This window comes from Typha latifolia, chromosome 5 (assembly GCF_019914945.1).
Source record: "Typha latifolia isolate L0001 chromosome 5, TyphaL0001v2, whole genome shotgun sequence".
Classification (NCBI taxonomy): domain Eukaryota; kingdom Viridiplantae; phylum Streptophyta; class Magnoliopsida; order Poales; family Typhaceae; genus Typha; species Typha latifolia.
This window is the reverse complement of record NC_133090.1, coordinates 14,395,967-14,410,279: the sequence shown is the minus strand read 5'-3', so window position 1 is coordinate 14,410,279 and position 14,313 is coordinate 14,395,967. Positions and strand designations below refer to the sequence as shown.

Here is a 14,313-nt window from a genome sequence, read left to right as displayed (position 1 = left end):
CTCCTAAGCTTTGCTAAAAGGAGCTCTCTCTCTCTCTCTCTCTCTCTCTCTCTCTATCTCTACCCATCTTGTGATAGTGTTGTAGGCGGTGGGAGAATGTGATGTGGTTGTGGTTACTTAGCAAACAAACTGTTTCCTTGCACATCAATGATCAAACCATTGGGCCAAAGGTAAATGGGGGAGGGGGCGTTGTAAGAAAGAAACAAAATACAAAGGGTAGTGGGGAGAGAGAGAGAGAGAGAGAGAGAGAGAGAGAGAGAGAGAGAGAAAACAAAGGTGGTGGGGGCTGGTAAAAGAGTTGTGTTACGTCCCAGTCCCACCTCGCTTTCTCCTCGCTTTTATAGGCGGGTCCGTCCTGCTCTGCTGCTATTGGCCAGAGCTGCATCAGCTGCTGCTACTGCCGCTGCAGGAAGGGACTACTGTTTAATCTCTCTCTCTCTTATACTCTATTTCTTTTTTTTTCTTTTTTATTTTGTAGAGTGATAGGGTAGTCAGATGATAAGACGTAGAACCGTTCTGCTTTCCCGGGGGTTGCAGTGTTGCTTTACGTTTGGATCGTTGCTGTGGCCATTACCATATTATTATCTCATCTGTTATCGATTCAAATTACAAATTTTTTTATTATATCAGTCCTTATACTTCTTTTAATATAAGTGAGGCAGATAAAAAATTTTCTAACTCTATCTAAAATTACTAAAATGCTCCTTTAAAATTTATTAAGGAGAGATGTAATTTGAGTATTACGATAATTTTATTTTATCTATTATACTTAATATTTTTAATAATTTGGACAAATCAATTTTATCAAAAGTATAAGAATTAATACGATCCAAAAAAATTTGTATTTAACTCTCAAAACCTTCCTAATAAAAGGATGAAACAAATCATCTGTTAAATATCAACTATAATATTTAAGAAAATAATCAAACCCGTAATTTTTATTTTAAAATAATAAAACTCACCCAACAGAATCTGTCTATTTAAAAGATAGAAGAAGCTTCCCTTGCTTGATTGGTGTATAAAAGAATGATTATTCCTAGATTAATATTTGTATTTATAAATAATAATTAAATATCACTCTCTTCTCAAAAGTACATATATAATTTTTTTTTCTATCGTATGTAATATGGTGTAATAAAATTATCACACTCCCTGCGGCCTTATCTTATCATATTCTATGTATTAGGGTTAGCACTAACTAAAATGGCAACTTAAGTTTACATGGCTTTTTTTCTTGGATACGAGATTAAACCATGGTACGTACGTGATACTTACTAATATATATATAGCTCCACGTACTAGCCGCAGTACAACACTGTGACTACTGCGTTAGTACGACCTCTCTGGGTAAGAGTACTTGGTTACAAATATATGTAGCTCCTTCTGCACCCCTTTTATTATTGCATATTTAAGGCTAACAGTTTAATGAATCCACAAAGCCATGAGCTCTGTAACATTATTGTTGTCCTGCAGGATGGTGTTGCTTGGCATGGCGATCGATCTAGCTGCTGATCATCGAGCTGGTCCCCGTTGATAGTTGGATCGATGTGGGTATGTTTGGCTATTGATTTGTCTTACTATTAATTATGCCAGCTGCCAGGATAATACTCAGCATTGGCATTTAGAGTATGCCCGAGAAGATCAAATGTTACATCGAGAAACAGTGCTTTAGATCTCTGTACCCTTTTGCTAGCTATATATATATATATAAGAAGCAAACGGAGAGGGGAGGCTTGTGTACATGCCTCGCTTTTCTTCGAATTCAATGCACTACCTAATAAAAGTTGTAGAAGCAATTAAGGCCATGATTAATACATCTATAAAGTTAGCTAATTCCGGAAGAGATGCTCTTTTTTTTTTCTCTCTCTCTCTCTCTCTGTTTTTTTTAAAGATTAAGTTGCTTAAAGTAAGTTGGATTCTTTTGGAATATTAAGCAAATAGAAGGGCTATCTGACATTTAGCCCATCCATCTTTCTTTATATCATAAATTACCTCCTATGTCTAAGGTAGAATTCGAAGTGATATTCGAACCAATTCCTGGATTGGTTCATTAAAAAGTGTGCCTCTTGGCCAGACAGTATCTATATCACTTTCAACGAATTGATCGAAATGTCTTGTCTTAAAAATAAAACTCTCAAGTTCAGTACCTTTCTCACTAACTTGATAATAAAGCATTTTAATCATGTCGTGCCTAGGTAGTCATTGTTTATTTATATATCTTCTTTTAGAGTGCTTGTAATCATGATAATGGTCGAAAAAGAGATAGCTTTACCAACTTTACACATCCTCGATTCATCCTGCAGGGGAGCAACCAAAGATGGTAAACTTTGAATCATGCCTCACTTTTATGCCAATGATCTAGCTTCCGTCCATATCTATACTTATTTTAATAATTTCCAAAAGAGCATGTCTGGATCTAGGTGTACGTGAGACATTGGCCAATTAGTTGGACACTTGTCGAGTTTTGGCATGGTTAAGTGATCAATCTTCTAGTTTCAATCACCTGTGTACATTTTACACCTTCATTACAGTACCAATGGAAGTACACTAAGTTTGTAAGTTGTACTTTTCAATGACAACCATTCATGAGGAAATGGACGAACTTTATTGTTAATGTATCTTAAAACTTACTTCACAGATCAACCTAAACCATCTTATGTCAACTTGGTCAATTCTTTCTCATATGCCGATTCAAGGTGATCAAGGAAGAAAGGCTGCCCCAGTAGAATGTACAGCAAAACCTGGCATTAGATGAGGCGAGCTTGTTCTATTATGGCCACCTTGGTTGTAAGTTATTAGTGGTGAGTTGTAGAATTCCACAACATTTGCATCCTTCAGGATGCTGTTATCACTTGTTAGAGCTGCTTCCTTTGCTCCAGAATTGCCACATTGCCTTGGTTGTGTCTGGTAGAAGACCTTAGAGACAACTAGCTCACCGTCCTTCTCTTCTTCGTCATAGCCTAAGTGGTACTGGTGCATCACCCAGTTCGTCTTCTCCGGCTTCCGCTGCTTGCCGTAGTTGGTGTATAGAACTAGTATCTTCTTGTAGCCTTTCAGACTGCCATTGGAAAGCACTGGTCTAGTTTTACCGGTCTTGTGCCATCGCGTCTCGCCGCCGTGCACGTCGGTGTGGACTTTCCTTCTCTTGCGAGTACCGGTCGTGTATGCCTTCGATGGGCGGTGGAAGAAGTGCCGGATTAATCCATCCCTGCTAACTCCTACAGAGCACAAGATGTAAACTATATATGTTCCCAGTACAGTGAAGATGCTGAAAGAAGAGCTTGACAAGGAGTGAGTAATAATGTCTTTAATTTGGAAGCACTACTTTTTGCTCTTAGAATTTTCATGCTAAACTTTTTGGAGGCTGGTGATACCAAGCATTGCAATGACTATAATATACCATTTGATAAATTTTCTTGTGATGGCGATTTACGTCGAGTGTGCTTATGATTTGTTACAACACATTTGGCTTACTTCTTAAGTTTTGCACCACCACAGTAAGAGACATGCATGTAACTAGCCTGCTGACGAGTAAACAGTCTATCCTTATATACCAACAATTTAACCTATATATCCATTTTTCTATATTATCTTTAGGTGACACGTAACAAGCCTATAATATGCACACATAGGATACTCATGAAGTATTGAGTAATATTGGTGTAAATTCTCCATCGAATTCATAAATTATATATTTATACGCACGAGAGCAATAAAAGGTTGCAGTTCCTCCTGATGTGCATGCATCTTACAGAAAAAGCGATGCAGATGCACGCACATTCATGCACGTAGATTTACATCCGACCCATTTTATCCATGCATGCAGAGATTTACGTGGAAAACAGCAAACAGAGATGACCTTTAATTAAGCATAAATTGTTGCGAAATTTATGGAGATAATTATCAGAAATCCTTGATTACCTGGTAGCCTCTCGGGATGGGTGTAGCAGATCCCATTCTCTCCTTCAATCGTAGGGATAAACTCGTCGATAAGAGGGTGAAGCTTCTGCGACTCGGGCCTCGCCTTACCTTCCAAGTGCTCGAGCAGTTCCAGGTCGGTCGGATCGAACTTTACGCCGGCAGGCAGGCCGGGCAAATCTTGGATGGCGGTAGCGGCCACATCCTGACCTTATTATCCATGTTAATTGTTAACTCTACATATCTTATTTAGATAAACCTACGAATATGTTTAATTTATTCTTTCTTTTCTTTAATCTATTTCACCCAATTACAAAGATATTATATATATATATATATTATATATTCTTACATTAAAATTATATGAAAATGAGGTGAAGGAGAACACAACCTGCTCCTCATATTGGATGCGATGACCGCAAGATGGACAGGTCTTGATCACGTTTATATGAGATTGCTTTCTTATAATTAGGGCAGTCGACGAAGCCAAACTCCGGTCGACCATGCGCTCGACGTCGTCGCAGCTATTGCACCATGTCATCTCCCTTCCTACCTCTCATATCACCCCCACCAAAATTCTAGCTATCTCCACCTTCTGTTCTTTCCTCTTCTACATAACAGGGGAAAAGACTGAGGAGAGAATGATAACCGAGCGCAAAGAAGAGGAGAACAAAGAAAAAAGAAAAGAAGACAAAAGGAAAAGAAGAAAGAAGCTTGTCCCTATTAAAGCTACGAACTTCTACCTCAGTTAACCTTGAGCTTTAGGAAGGAATAGAATTCTCCGGTCCCAACTTTTGCTCGTCATTCCCCCAGGTGAGATGGAGGAGAAGAACATAAGATAGCCTAAGAATACAAACGAAAAAAAATGGAAGAAAAGACAATGATATATATGGGAAGAAGGATATCTTGGCAAATAATAATTGGTTGCTTGGTCCTCAAGTTTGGTTATGCTGTCTAAACGTGTAGTATGAAGCAACAAGATATAGTCATTCAGTCATATGGAGATAGATCAAAAAAAATAAATAAATAAAATAAAATGAGAGGGCAAAAATATTAATTGGCACAAATAATATGTGGAGGAATTAAAAGGAGCAATTGGGTTGAGTGGAGGAGGGGCAACCAGATTCGCAAGAGACGTTTCAACACCTTGAGAGAGATGGGCAGCTAAGAAGTGAGAGAGATGAAGTAGAGAGAGAAGAAAGTTACATAACCTTTTAGCTACAATGTCACCCTAGAGTGTCTTGGAAGACACACCCAACAACAAACTCTACACATTAAAATCTACATAAATTTCAACCCAGTCGGCCAGTTTTTTTTTTTTTTTTTTTCATTCATTCTCATAAAATACAGAGATAATTACACCTACCATTGAATTATGACATATTTTCACATAGATTCTCCTATTGGTAAACTATTCAAAGTGCGCATTTTGTTAGTTGTTTGTTGTATTTTTTTCATTAAAAGGATTATCTGACCCTGATCAATATTTTCGCTAACATCGTAGTAATAATTTTATTTTTCATAATCTAGGGGATTAATATATACCCCCCAAAAAAAACCAATTACTGTGGTGCAATTTTTTTTTCAAAAAAATCCATAGTATAAGTAGAATATCACAGCATCTGTGAGACCCATGACTCCATGACTGATGTTATCTCATGTGAATCTTGAGATATGGGGGGGGGGGGGGTGGGGTGGGATCGGAAGAAGTTAATCTTCACATTAATTAGCACTAATTCTTTGGTAGGAGAGAAGAATTGATGGTGTGGCTTGTGAAGAAAGCCATCCCTGGGGGGAGATGTGGATGACGTGTGAACTTGGACGCCGGGATCCGGTGCAGGGTTCATTGAACCGGGCATGCTTCTCTAGAGAGCACGAAAGAGGTGCGAGGACACGCGCCGAGTACCAATTTGCTTTCAAGATTTGCAGGTGTTACGCGTTGGAAGGGGATTTGGTCGAAAGAGGGTTCTGTGAATTTGGTGTGACCGTAAGGCTTTTAGGTGAGAGGAAGCATATATTAGAAAGAGACCTCTCCCTCTCTCTAATATGTTGACAAGTTCTTATAATGCAAATTGTAAAAATTTATAAGTCGGCTTGTTGGGCTGTCAAAATAAGGGAAAAGATTGGGGCTCGGAATGTCACTGTTAGGTGGCATTTTAATGCAGTATAAGTCCTAAATTAGTTTAGTTTAAATTTAGTTTAGGCTAATATAATGTTTAGATGTAAATCAATATAGTGGTGTAATAATATAAAAAAATAATAAATTAAGTACTGTAATAATTTAATAGAGTATTACCCTTAATTGAGAGATTATCATAAAAACGAATACCTAAGCCCTATGTAAGCAGTAGGCATGAGAAATAAATGCAAGTGACTAGACTCTATATTGCATTGCAATTGATTCAAGAGCTCATGGGCAATAGATTGAATAATAGAATGTCTTTTTAATAATTAGGTTAGATAACTCGATCAGCTCTCACTATTGAGAGGCAAAGCATATATTTTTAATTGTACAATCTCTACCTAGTTGAGGAGCCGCACTCACAGAGTCAGCGAGCACGCGTACATAAGACTAAATTTATTATTCTAATTAGGAGATGTAACTTTTATGATTTAGCCAGCCCAAATTAAAAATGGGGTCTGGACCGAGTCCAACTGCAGAAAGCCCACTTCTTCAAATTGTTGTCTCTTAGGCCGGCCCAGCTTTGGTCTCTCACCCATTAATATGGAGCAGTACATAATAAGAGAAATCATATAGGCAATCAATTGTATCATGTAAATATAGTGGAAGTTTACCAGCATATTTCAATGCCCTCTGGTATGTTTGTGCAATTGAGACAGAAAGGCCCCGCCCTATGGATTTAATTTCAGGGCACAGCCATTAAAATTTTCAGGGCAAGATGTGTGAATGCAAGTTTGTGCAATGTTTGGCATCTATGGAAGGCAGGAATAATTAATCCAAAGGAGATGGATACAAAAAGAGGCATAACCCCACATTTCCATTAACTAGTTAGTGCTACAAAGTCCCTATCTTTGACTCCATGATCAACAAGACACCATAGCTTACACTTCTAAACAATTCTGTTAAAAGGTAACACAAGCTGCACTCCTACAAAGTGCAAACTTTCTTCCAATTGTTGGAGTCATATTTCTCAGGGATATGTAAACTTAAAAAAGTTAAAAGAGCTACCTCATTCATATCTAAATATCTTTTGACCAAGATCATCATCTGAAGACCAAAAACTTTAGACCACACTTCCACTATCAGATGCATTGTCTTCATAGTAGTAAGGAGAGAACTTCCCACCTTTCGCTGTCGTGGGGTTGTTCTCAGGACTGACTTCAAGCAGCATCTTTACCACCCTCCTCATCGATGGGCGGTTAATAGGGAGGGAGCTTGCACAGAGGAGTCCGATGTTCAGGACCTTACAAATCTCCTCCTTGAAGCAATTGTTGAGTTTGGGGTCGAGCACATGATCCACCCCTTTCTGCTCTAGAGTGCTGCAGACCCACTTCACTAAGTCCTTCTCCCCGAACTCTGGATCAACCGGCAATTTCCCAGTAACTAACTCTAGAATGACGACACCGAAGCTGTATATGTCACTCTTCTCGTTCACACGGAGTGTGTATGCGTACTCTGCAGCAAAGAGTAATCATCAGAAAATAAGCACCATAATTATATGAATCAAACAGTTAGCATACTAAAGCTCTCATAAGGAAGCTGTGAAGGCATGTCAAGTAGTAGACTCAATGTACATGAGAAAAACATCATTAGGTAAAGCATGAACTTTCTATGAAGTAGGCCTTAGCAGAATCATATGCTCGGATTATACAATTATGTCGCACTCATCTTCTTCGGAAAAAGAAAAGCAACTTAGAAGAAAGAAAAACTGAAAGATGATCAAGTCCCCTTGCATCTTAAAGATAGAAGAAAAAAAAATGAAGTGAAAGATTAACAACAAGGAGCAGTTTAAAACAATAATTAGAAACTTTGCAGCTCACATGCAACAAGACAGTATACATGTAGTAACCTAGTATTAGATCAAAATTCATAGCTAAGAGATAGTAGTAGTTTGGAATCTAATTTTGAACAAACAAGAGGTTAATCTATAATAGTATAACTTTTATGCTTAGTCCAGACTTGGCTCTTTCAAAATATTGCTTGTCCTCTTTTGAAAGATCCGAGATTTTGTAATCTCTATCATCATTATAAATGTTGATATTCTTGCAAGCAGCACTTCATTTCAGGTTGTCATGCACAAATAAGTAGGGTTTCATAGTCTAAAAGTTGTGCCATATAAATACATACAAAGTATATCAAACTTGATCAAATCAAGATTTGGAAATAGATAATATACTAGAACAAACTTAGCAATACAATGTAACGTCCCAAAAACTTTTAGATTATGTAAAGAAACTAAGAGGCGAATTTAACTTGCTATACTCAGAAGAACAAATTAGGGCGAGAATAAAACTAACCAGGAGCAATGTATCCACATGAACCTGCGATGACAGACATAGAGTTTGGTCCCTTTCCAATGACCTTGGCGACCCCAAAATCAGCCACTTTCGCGCCAAACTCTCCATCCAACAATATATTATTAGATTTAACATCTCTATGGACAATTGGAGGAACACAGTCATGGTGTAAATACGTAAGCCCCTCCGCAGCATCTAATGCAATCTTATACCTCGTAGGCCAATCCAACAAACCCCCTTTGTTACTATGCAGCAAGTCACCAAGGCTACCATTTGGCATGTACTCATACACAAGAAGCTTACAGTCTTTATGTCTGCAACAACACCAGAGCTTGACAATGTTCTTATGCCTAATCTTCCCCAAAGTTGCAACCTCTGCTTCAAAACTATCATCAGCACTCTGATCTACTCTGCCATCATCATCTTTCTTCCCTATAGCCCATAACTTCTTCACTGCCACTGCCTCTCCATTGCTGAGCACCGCCTTGTAGACTTTCCCAGAAGCCCCACTTCCTATTACATTGTCCTCGTCGAGGCAATCCAGTATCTCATATTCACTGAAACCAAGCTTGTGGAATGAAGTTAGCGTCCATTTCGATTTATCAAAGCCATGCTTCGCCTTCTCAAAGCTCTTATACCTCCAATAGAACCAAACAACACCAACTATAAGGATCAGAGCAGCAAGAATCAAGATTGATCTAAGCACCCAGATAAGCCTATGCTGATTAGAATCACCCAATTGCCTACTAGGGCAACGGCCCGACGAGTCCCTGCAGAGGCCCGGATTGCCCAAGAAGCTGTTCCGGTAGGCTCCAGTGGCGTATAGAGGAGGCAGAGCTCCACTTAATTGGTTATCGGAGACGTTGAATACATTGAGCTTAAGGTTCTGCAACTGCGATGGTATCCCTCCGGTGAGGAAATTGCCGGAGAGATCAAGGTAATTGAGCACAGGGAGCTCGCCGAGCTCCAGGGGGATCTCACCTGTGAGTCCATTACTGGCAAGATTCAATTGGGTAAGCTTCCTCCAATGCTGAATCCCTCTGAGGAGCTCCCCGGATATTGAGTTATTGTGAAGGTCTAATTGCCCGAGCTGCCTTAATTTCGCAAGGGACGCCGGGAGAGGTCCGGTGAGCTGGTTGTTGGCCGCCGAGAACTGATACAGATTCGACAAGGCTCCGATTTCCTCAGGAATAGGGCCGGTGAACTGGTTGTCGGAAACTAGTAACTGGGAGAGATTGCCCGCACCAGAGATCGCCGGGGATATACCACCGGATAGAGAATTGCCGGCGAGCTCGAGCAGCCACAAATGGGGCAAGCCCCAAAAACCCGGGGGAACCTCGCCGTAGAGCCGGTTATTTAGCAACCTCACTCGTAGCAATGTCTGGCATTGCCCGAGGCTTTCTGGGATGCCGCCGGAGAAGAAATTGTCGAGAACCAAGAGCTGTTCAAGCTTGCCGCCGCCGCAAATTCCGGAGGGAATTTCACCGGAAAAGGAGTTATCAGACAAGTCCAAGAACACCAGCGGGGAACTCTTGCCGAATTCGGCCGGGAGAGGGCCGGTGAGCCTATTCGAGAACAACCGGAGGTCGGCGAGATTAATGCATTGGGATAGAGTTGGTGGGAGAGACCCAGATAAGTTATTCTCATAAAAATGGAGGCTTTCGATCTTAGGAGCGAGGAAGAGGTCGGAGGGGATCGAACCCGAAAGGTGATTCATGGCGGCGTCGAAGAACCGGAGTGAGGAGAGATTGGAGAGACCAATCGGAATCGTTCCGGTCAGGGAGTTCGAGTACAGCTCGATTTGCACGACGGAAGTGAGTTGCGAGAGAGAATCAGGAATTGGGCCAGTAAGATTATTCGAGGAGAGGTCAAGATCGAGAAGAGAAGAGAGGGAACCGATAGAAGAAGGAATGGGCCCGATTAGATTACAGCCCGCAAGCCAAAGTATGCGAAGAGAGGTGAGATTAGACAAAGAGGAAGGTAATTGGGAAGGGGCAAACGGGTTATAAGAAAGATTGAGTTCTTGGAGAGAGGCGAGATTGGTGAGCAGAGAAGGAAATGGTCCAGAGAGGAGATTGGAAACAAGGGAAAGAGATTTGAGATTTTGGAAGTGGGCATACGAAATGGGCACATCACCAGAGAAGTTGTTACCCGAGAGGTCAAGGTAGGAAAGCAAAGGAAGAGAAGGGAGAGTGGAAGGCAGAGGGCCAACAAAGAGGTTTTGGGAGAGGTCGAGTTGGGTAAGCGAAGAACAGGGGAGGAGAGAGGAAGGAGAGATGGAGGAGTTGAAGTAGTTGTAGGAAAGAGAGAGTAAGGAGAGGTTTGGAAGAAGGCAAAGAGAAGGAGGAAAGGGGCCATAGATGTTAAGGTTGGAGAGGTCAAGAGAGATAATGGAGTCAGAGGAGTTGCAGGTGACCCCTGTCCAGTTACATGGAGTTGGGTCTCGTGGATTCCAGTTTGACAGCGAGTTAGTCGGGTCGTCAAGCTTGCGTTTCGCCATGAGAAGGTAGAGGCCTTCTTGGTTGAGAGAAAGAGATGGGTTTGGGAGGAAGGAGAAGAGAAGGGCGAGGAGGAGAGGAAGGAGAGAAGCCATGGTGATTGTAACTGTGGAGTGGTGAGTAGTGGATGGGGGTGGTGAAGCCAGTTGGGAGTTTAAACTTTAAACTTTGCATATGGGGCAAATGCGTCATTTGAGAAGGATAATTATGAGGAATGCATGGTAAAATGGATTCACTATTTTCTCCATTCATATGCACAATTTTCGAGAAATTTAATGGTCAACATAGATGGCTGGCTCACTTATCCTGTATCATGTATTCATAATTCATGTATGTGTGGTGGGGATGAGAATTAAGAAGGTTCCTTTATTACGGATCCATAATGCTTATTAAGTGATTCCAATGGCGATGTTATGTACTTGCTATGTATCATGTTATGTATGTGGAACACCGAACACATCAAGAATAATAAAAGTGAAATAATACGACAACATTCATGGACACATGGAGGAGGGAGAGGTGGGTGTATATGAGGAAGGTGGATAGGAAAAGGGGATGGAGACTAGCAATTGACATGGACTGACAAATGGAAATCGACCGAGATCCCCCTGGCATCTATTATTACGGACGCTTAAATTTGGTTATATCTGATTAGTATTAAAAAAAATTAAGGTTCACATGAAACTTACTTAGCCTCTGCAACCAATCATTCATATATCACGAGTATTATTAGTTAACCCTTTCAGTTCCCCACGAGAACTGCGATGGAAGCCCTGCGTATCTTGGTGAGCCAAAGTGATAGAAAACATGGGTAGAGAGTTAGAACCACTCAACTGAAGGAATATTTGAGTCCAAATTTATTTTAACTTTGTATTACATTCAATATTGTTTTTATTATACTAATATTTTTAAAGTAAGAGTAAGAAATTGAAGTACAGTCGGACAGATCAAGTATCCGTCTCGTCAACGCCTGGCGGACGTGAAAGATCCCGGTCACGGTGGGCTCTCCTTTCACGTGAGACAAATTGGTCGACTTATAAAGGAAATTTTAAGTCACACCCTTTTAACCATTTTGTAATTTTACTCTTTTTTTTCTGTACTTTTTGTTTAACATATTTAGTTAATTTAAATAATATTAATAAATAAATATTTTATTATAATATATTTAATAATTCTATTAGTATTTTTTTAATAAATTATTGATTGAACTAAAGATATATACAAAATGAGAGAGAGAAAAAAATAATAAAAAGAAAGAGAAAGAAGAAGAAAGATCGTGAAAAATATTTTAATAATTAGTTAATATTAATCTGTAAAAATACTGTAAGAGTGTCAAATAAAAAAAATAGTGAAAATAAAATTATTAAAATATAAAAATATAGTGTGAAATTTATAAAAAATCTCTTTAAAAAAAATAAAATCACAAAACGATCGACTAGTAAAATCACACCGAGTCTAATCTTTCATTTTTGGATTGATTGATTGGCTTCTGCAATTCTCAAATTTGGCTCAGATCTTCCAGGCCGGTTCAGATTTGGTGTCCACATTGGACTTGCTTGGGTCCTCGGAAAGGAAAACCGTGGTCTATTCTCATTAATAAATTCGAACAAAATCTTTATGCAAAATTTTTTTAATTCCCCACGCGATAGCAACAAGCTTTCAAATCATCACGTGCATCTAGAAAAATAATTAGGCAGGCGCTTGGAATTAATTCTGAATCATTAGCCTAAATTCTCTGGGCCCCACGAGATTTCCCGAAAATTAAAAGCGGGGCCCCTCGTTAATGAATCGAAGGTTCTATCGGTTTCGGCCGCAAAAGGAAGTCGTCCACTAACCCGCTCGCCTTAATTTAGTTCGATTGCACTACTTGACACTAACTGTTTCACTTTCACAGTTTCACTATCGTATGAAGACTTGGTCGTCCTCAGTGGAGAGTGCATCGTTGTCACTGTGATCTGCCGATCGACTAGTAAAATATTATAAGAGAATTATTTTAGAGAAAGATAATATTATATTCTCTTATAGTTAGATTAAATTCTAAAGTGCATCTCTGAGCTTATTAATTATATATATGTTTAATTTTAATGACCAGATTAATTCGTTTTATTGTCGGTATGTAATTAAAGAAGAAAGTGCCGACTTCTGTAGCTGCTGCAGTAACTCCGTGAGTAGTGATGAGTCTGCAAAATGCAAGAGGCCGAACCCAATTACGTCCTCATTCCTCAGCTTTCTGTGAGCAGCCAGAATACGACAAATTAGTTGACCGACAATGAAGTCAGCACACAATCCAACAAATAGTTGGTCTAGGTGTGTCGTCCCTATCACCACCAAGGTTTTGGAGCACCGACAATTTTTTCCTTAACATATCCCATGCTTTTAAACGCATAACAAATATCGAATTAATTTGAATTGTAGCTCCGGGTGGAGATAGGTGGCCACGGCAAGGAGGGAGAAGAAGATAAAAGGACGATGGCGATGACGAGAGATATAAAGAAGAAGATGAAAAGAAAAGGGAAAAAATAAGCTGGAAAAAATAGAATAGTATTAAAAAAAAAAGGGTTGTCAGATCTTTGAGTCAAGCAGTGGCTTGACCTGTAGACTTCGGGTCTCAGGTTGGGAGATGGCAAACTTGATTTGCAGTGGAATAGGCTTTTGGGTCAGAATCAAGTCATCACTATTTTGGATTCGAGCTAAATATAGATAGACTTTTAAGATGAAGCTAATTTAACTTTTAAATGAGTTTGAGAAACAGATACTAAAATTACGGAATAATAAAGGGTTAGCTATGTGATATTTTAAAAAAGTTTATGACTCTGATAACATAGTAGAATGATTCGAAAGCAACGAGAGAATCAAATAATTGCTCAAACCTTGTAAGCAAATTAAAGTTGATGCTCTCAATCAGACCCAAATCATGCGATGCAACGGTGGAGCAATTGGGTAAACTTGCATGCACGGGCGTAGAATCAAGGACATGGCCAATCTATGGATGCGTGGAAGAGAAGGGCATGCGGGAGATGGAGATAGGAGTCGTTGTCATAGAGAAAGATAGCATGTGATCAAGAAGGAATAGAACTTGATCCATCCGGCAAAGCGTTTTTGCCTTCAATCTTACACGGTAGCTTTGATACCAAGCAGCAATTTAGTGCTTTCTTTATTGATTCTATCCCATTCTGATCACAGCCAACAATTGATCTCCCCATCGATGATTATTCCCTGGTAGTTGCAACTTCAACTCTCGTCACCAATGTCTATCGATTCGTACTACTGTTGATTAACATAATCTCTTCTGGAAAAAGGTTTTTAAAGTTTGACTTACTTTTCCCTATATCCTTCTTAATTTGTAGCAAGATGGTGAATCATTTCCAAGGGAGAGAACGCGAATAGTAAGACTGCAAGAGCTAAACACAGGAAGAAG

At 39.6% G+C, this 14,313-nt stretch overlaps 2 protein-coding genes across 4 annotated transcripts; both read right to left on the bottom strand.

Annotated features, from left to right (window-relative positions):
• Positions 1-2,462: 2,462 nt before the first annotated feature.
• On the bottom strand, positions 2,463-4,790 carry LOC140789847 (NAC domain-containing protein 73-like). 3 transcript variants are annotated; one of them, XM_073139702.1, is made up of 4 exons: positions 4,662-4,790; positions 4,310-4,528; positions 3,922-4,123; positions 2,463-3,218 (listed from the first exon to the last, which is right to left on the bottom strand). In XM_073139702.1, exons 2-4 carry the CDS (start codon positions 4,457-4,459, stop codon positions 2,701-2,703), a joined length of 870 nt encoding a protein of 289 aa, XP_072995803.1. In that variant the 5' UTR covers positions 4,460-4,528; positions 4,662-4,790; the 3' UTR covers positions 2,463-2,700. The 3 variants fall into 3 exon arrangements, with proteins under 3 accessions (XP_072995803.1, XP_072995804.1, XP_072995805.1); XM_073139703.1 differs by having other exon boundaries at positions 4,310-4,525; positions 4,662-4,784; XM_073139704.1 differs by having other exon boundaries at positions 4,310-4,548; positions 4,662-4,775.
• Positions 4,791-6,890: 2,100 nt separating this feature from the next.
• LOC140789226 (uncharacterized) lies at positions 6,891-11,051 on the bottom strand. The gene is made up of 2 exons (XM_073138830.1): positions 8,398-11,051; positions 6,891-7,555 (listed from the first exon to the last, which is right to left on the bottom strand). Exons 1-2 carry the CDS (start codon positions 10,988-10,990, stop codon positions 7,164-7,166), a joined length of 2,985 nt encoding a protein of 994 aa, XP_072994931.1. The 5' UTR covers positions 10,991-11,051; the 3' UTR covers positions 6,891-7,163.
• Positions 11,052-14,313: the final 3,262 nt, after the last annotated feature.

Excerpts from the sequence above, each read along its gene's own strand:
- LOC140789847 (XM_073139702.1), bottom strand. The coding sequence starts at position 4,459 with ATGACATGGTGCAATAGCTGCGACGACGTCGAGCGCATGGTCGACCGG. Across the intron at positions 4,124-4,309 it reads GCATCCAATATGAGGAGCAG|GATGTGGCCGCTACCGCCAT; the intron begins GTTGTGTTCTCC and ends TAATAAGGTCAG. Across the intron at positions 3,219-3,921 it reads CCATCCCGAGAGGCTACCAG|GAGTTAGCAGGGATGGATTA; the intron begins GTAATCAAGGAT and ends TGTGCTCTGTAG.
- LOC140789226 (XM_073138830.1), bottom strand. The coding sequence starts at position 10,990 with ATGGCTTCTCTCCTTCCTCTCCTCCTCGCCCTTCTCTTCTCCTTCCTC. Across the intron at positions 7,556-8,397 it reads ATGTGGATACATTGCTCCTG|AGTACGCATACACACTCCGT; the intron begins GTTAGTTTTATT and ends TCTTTGCTGCAG.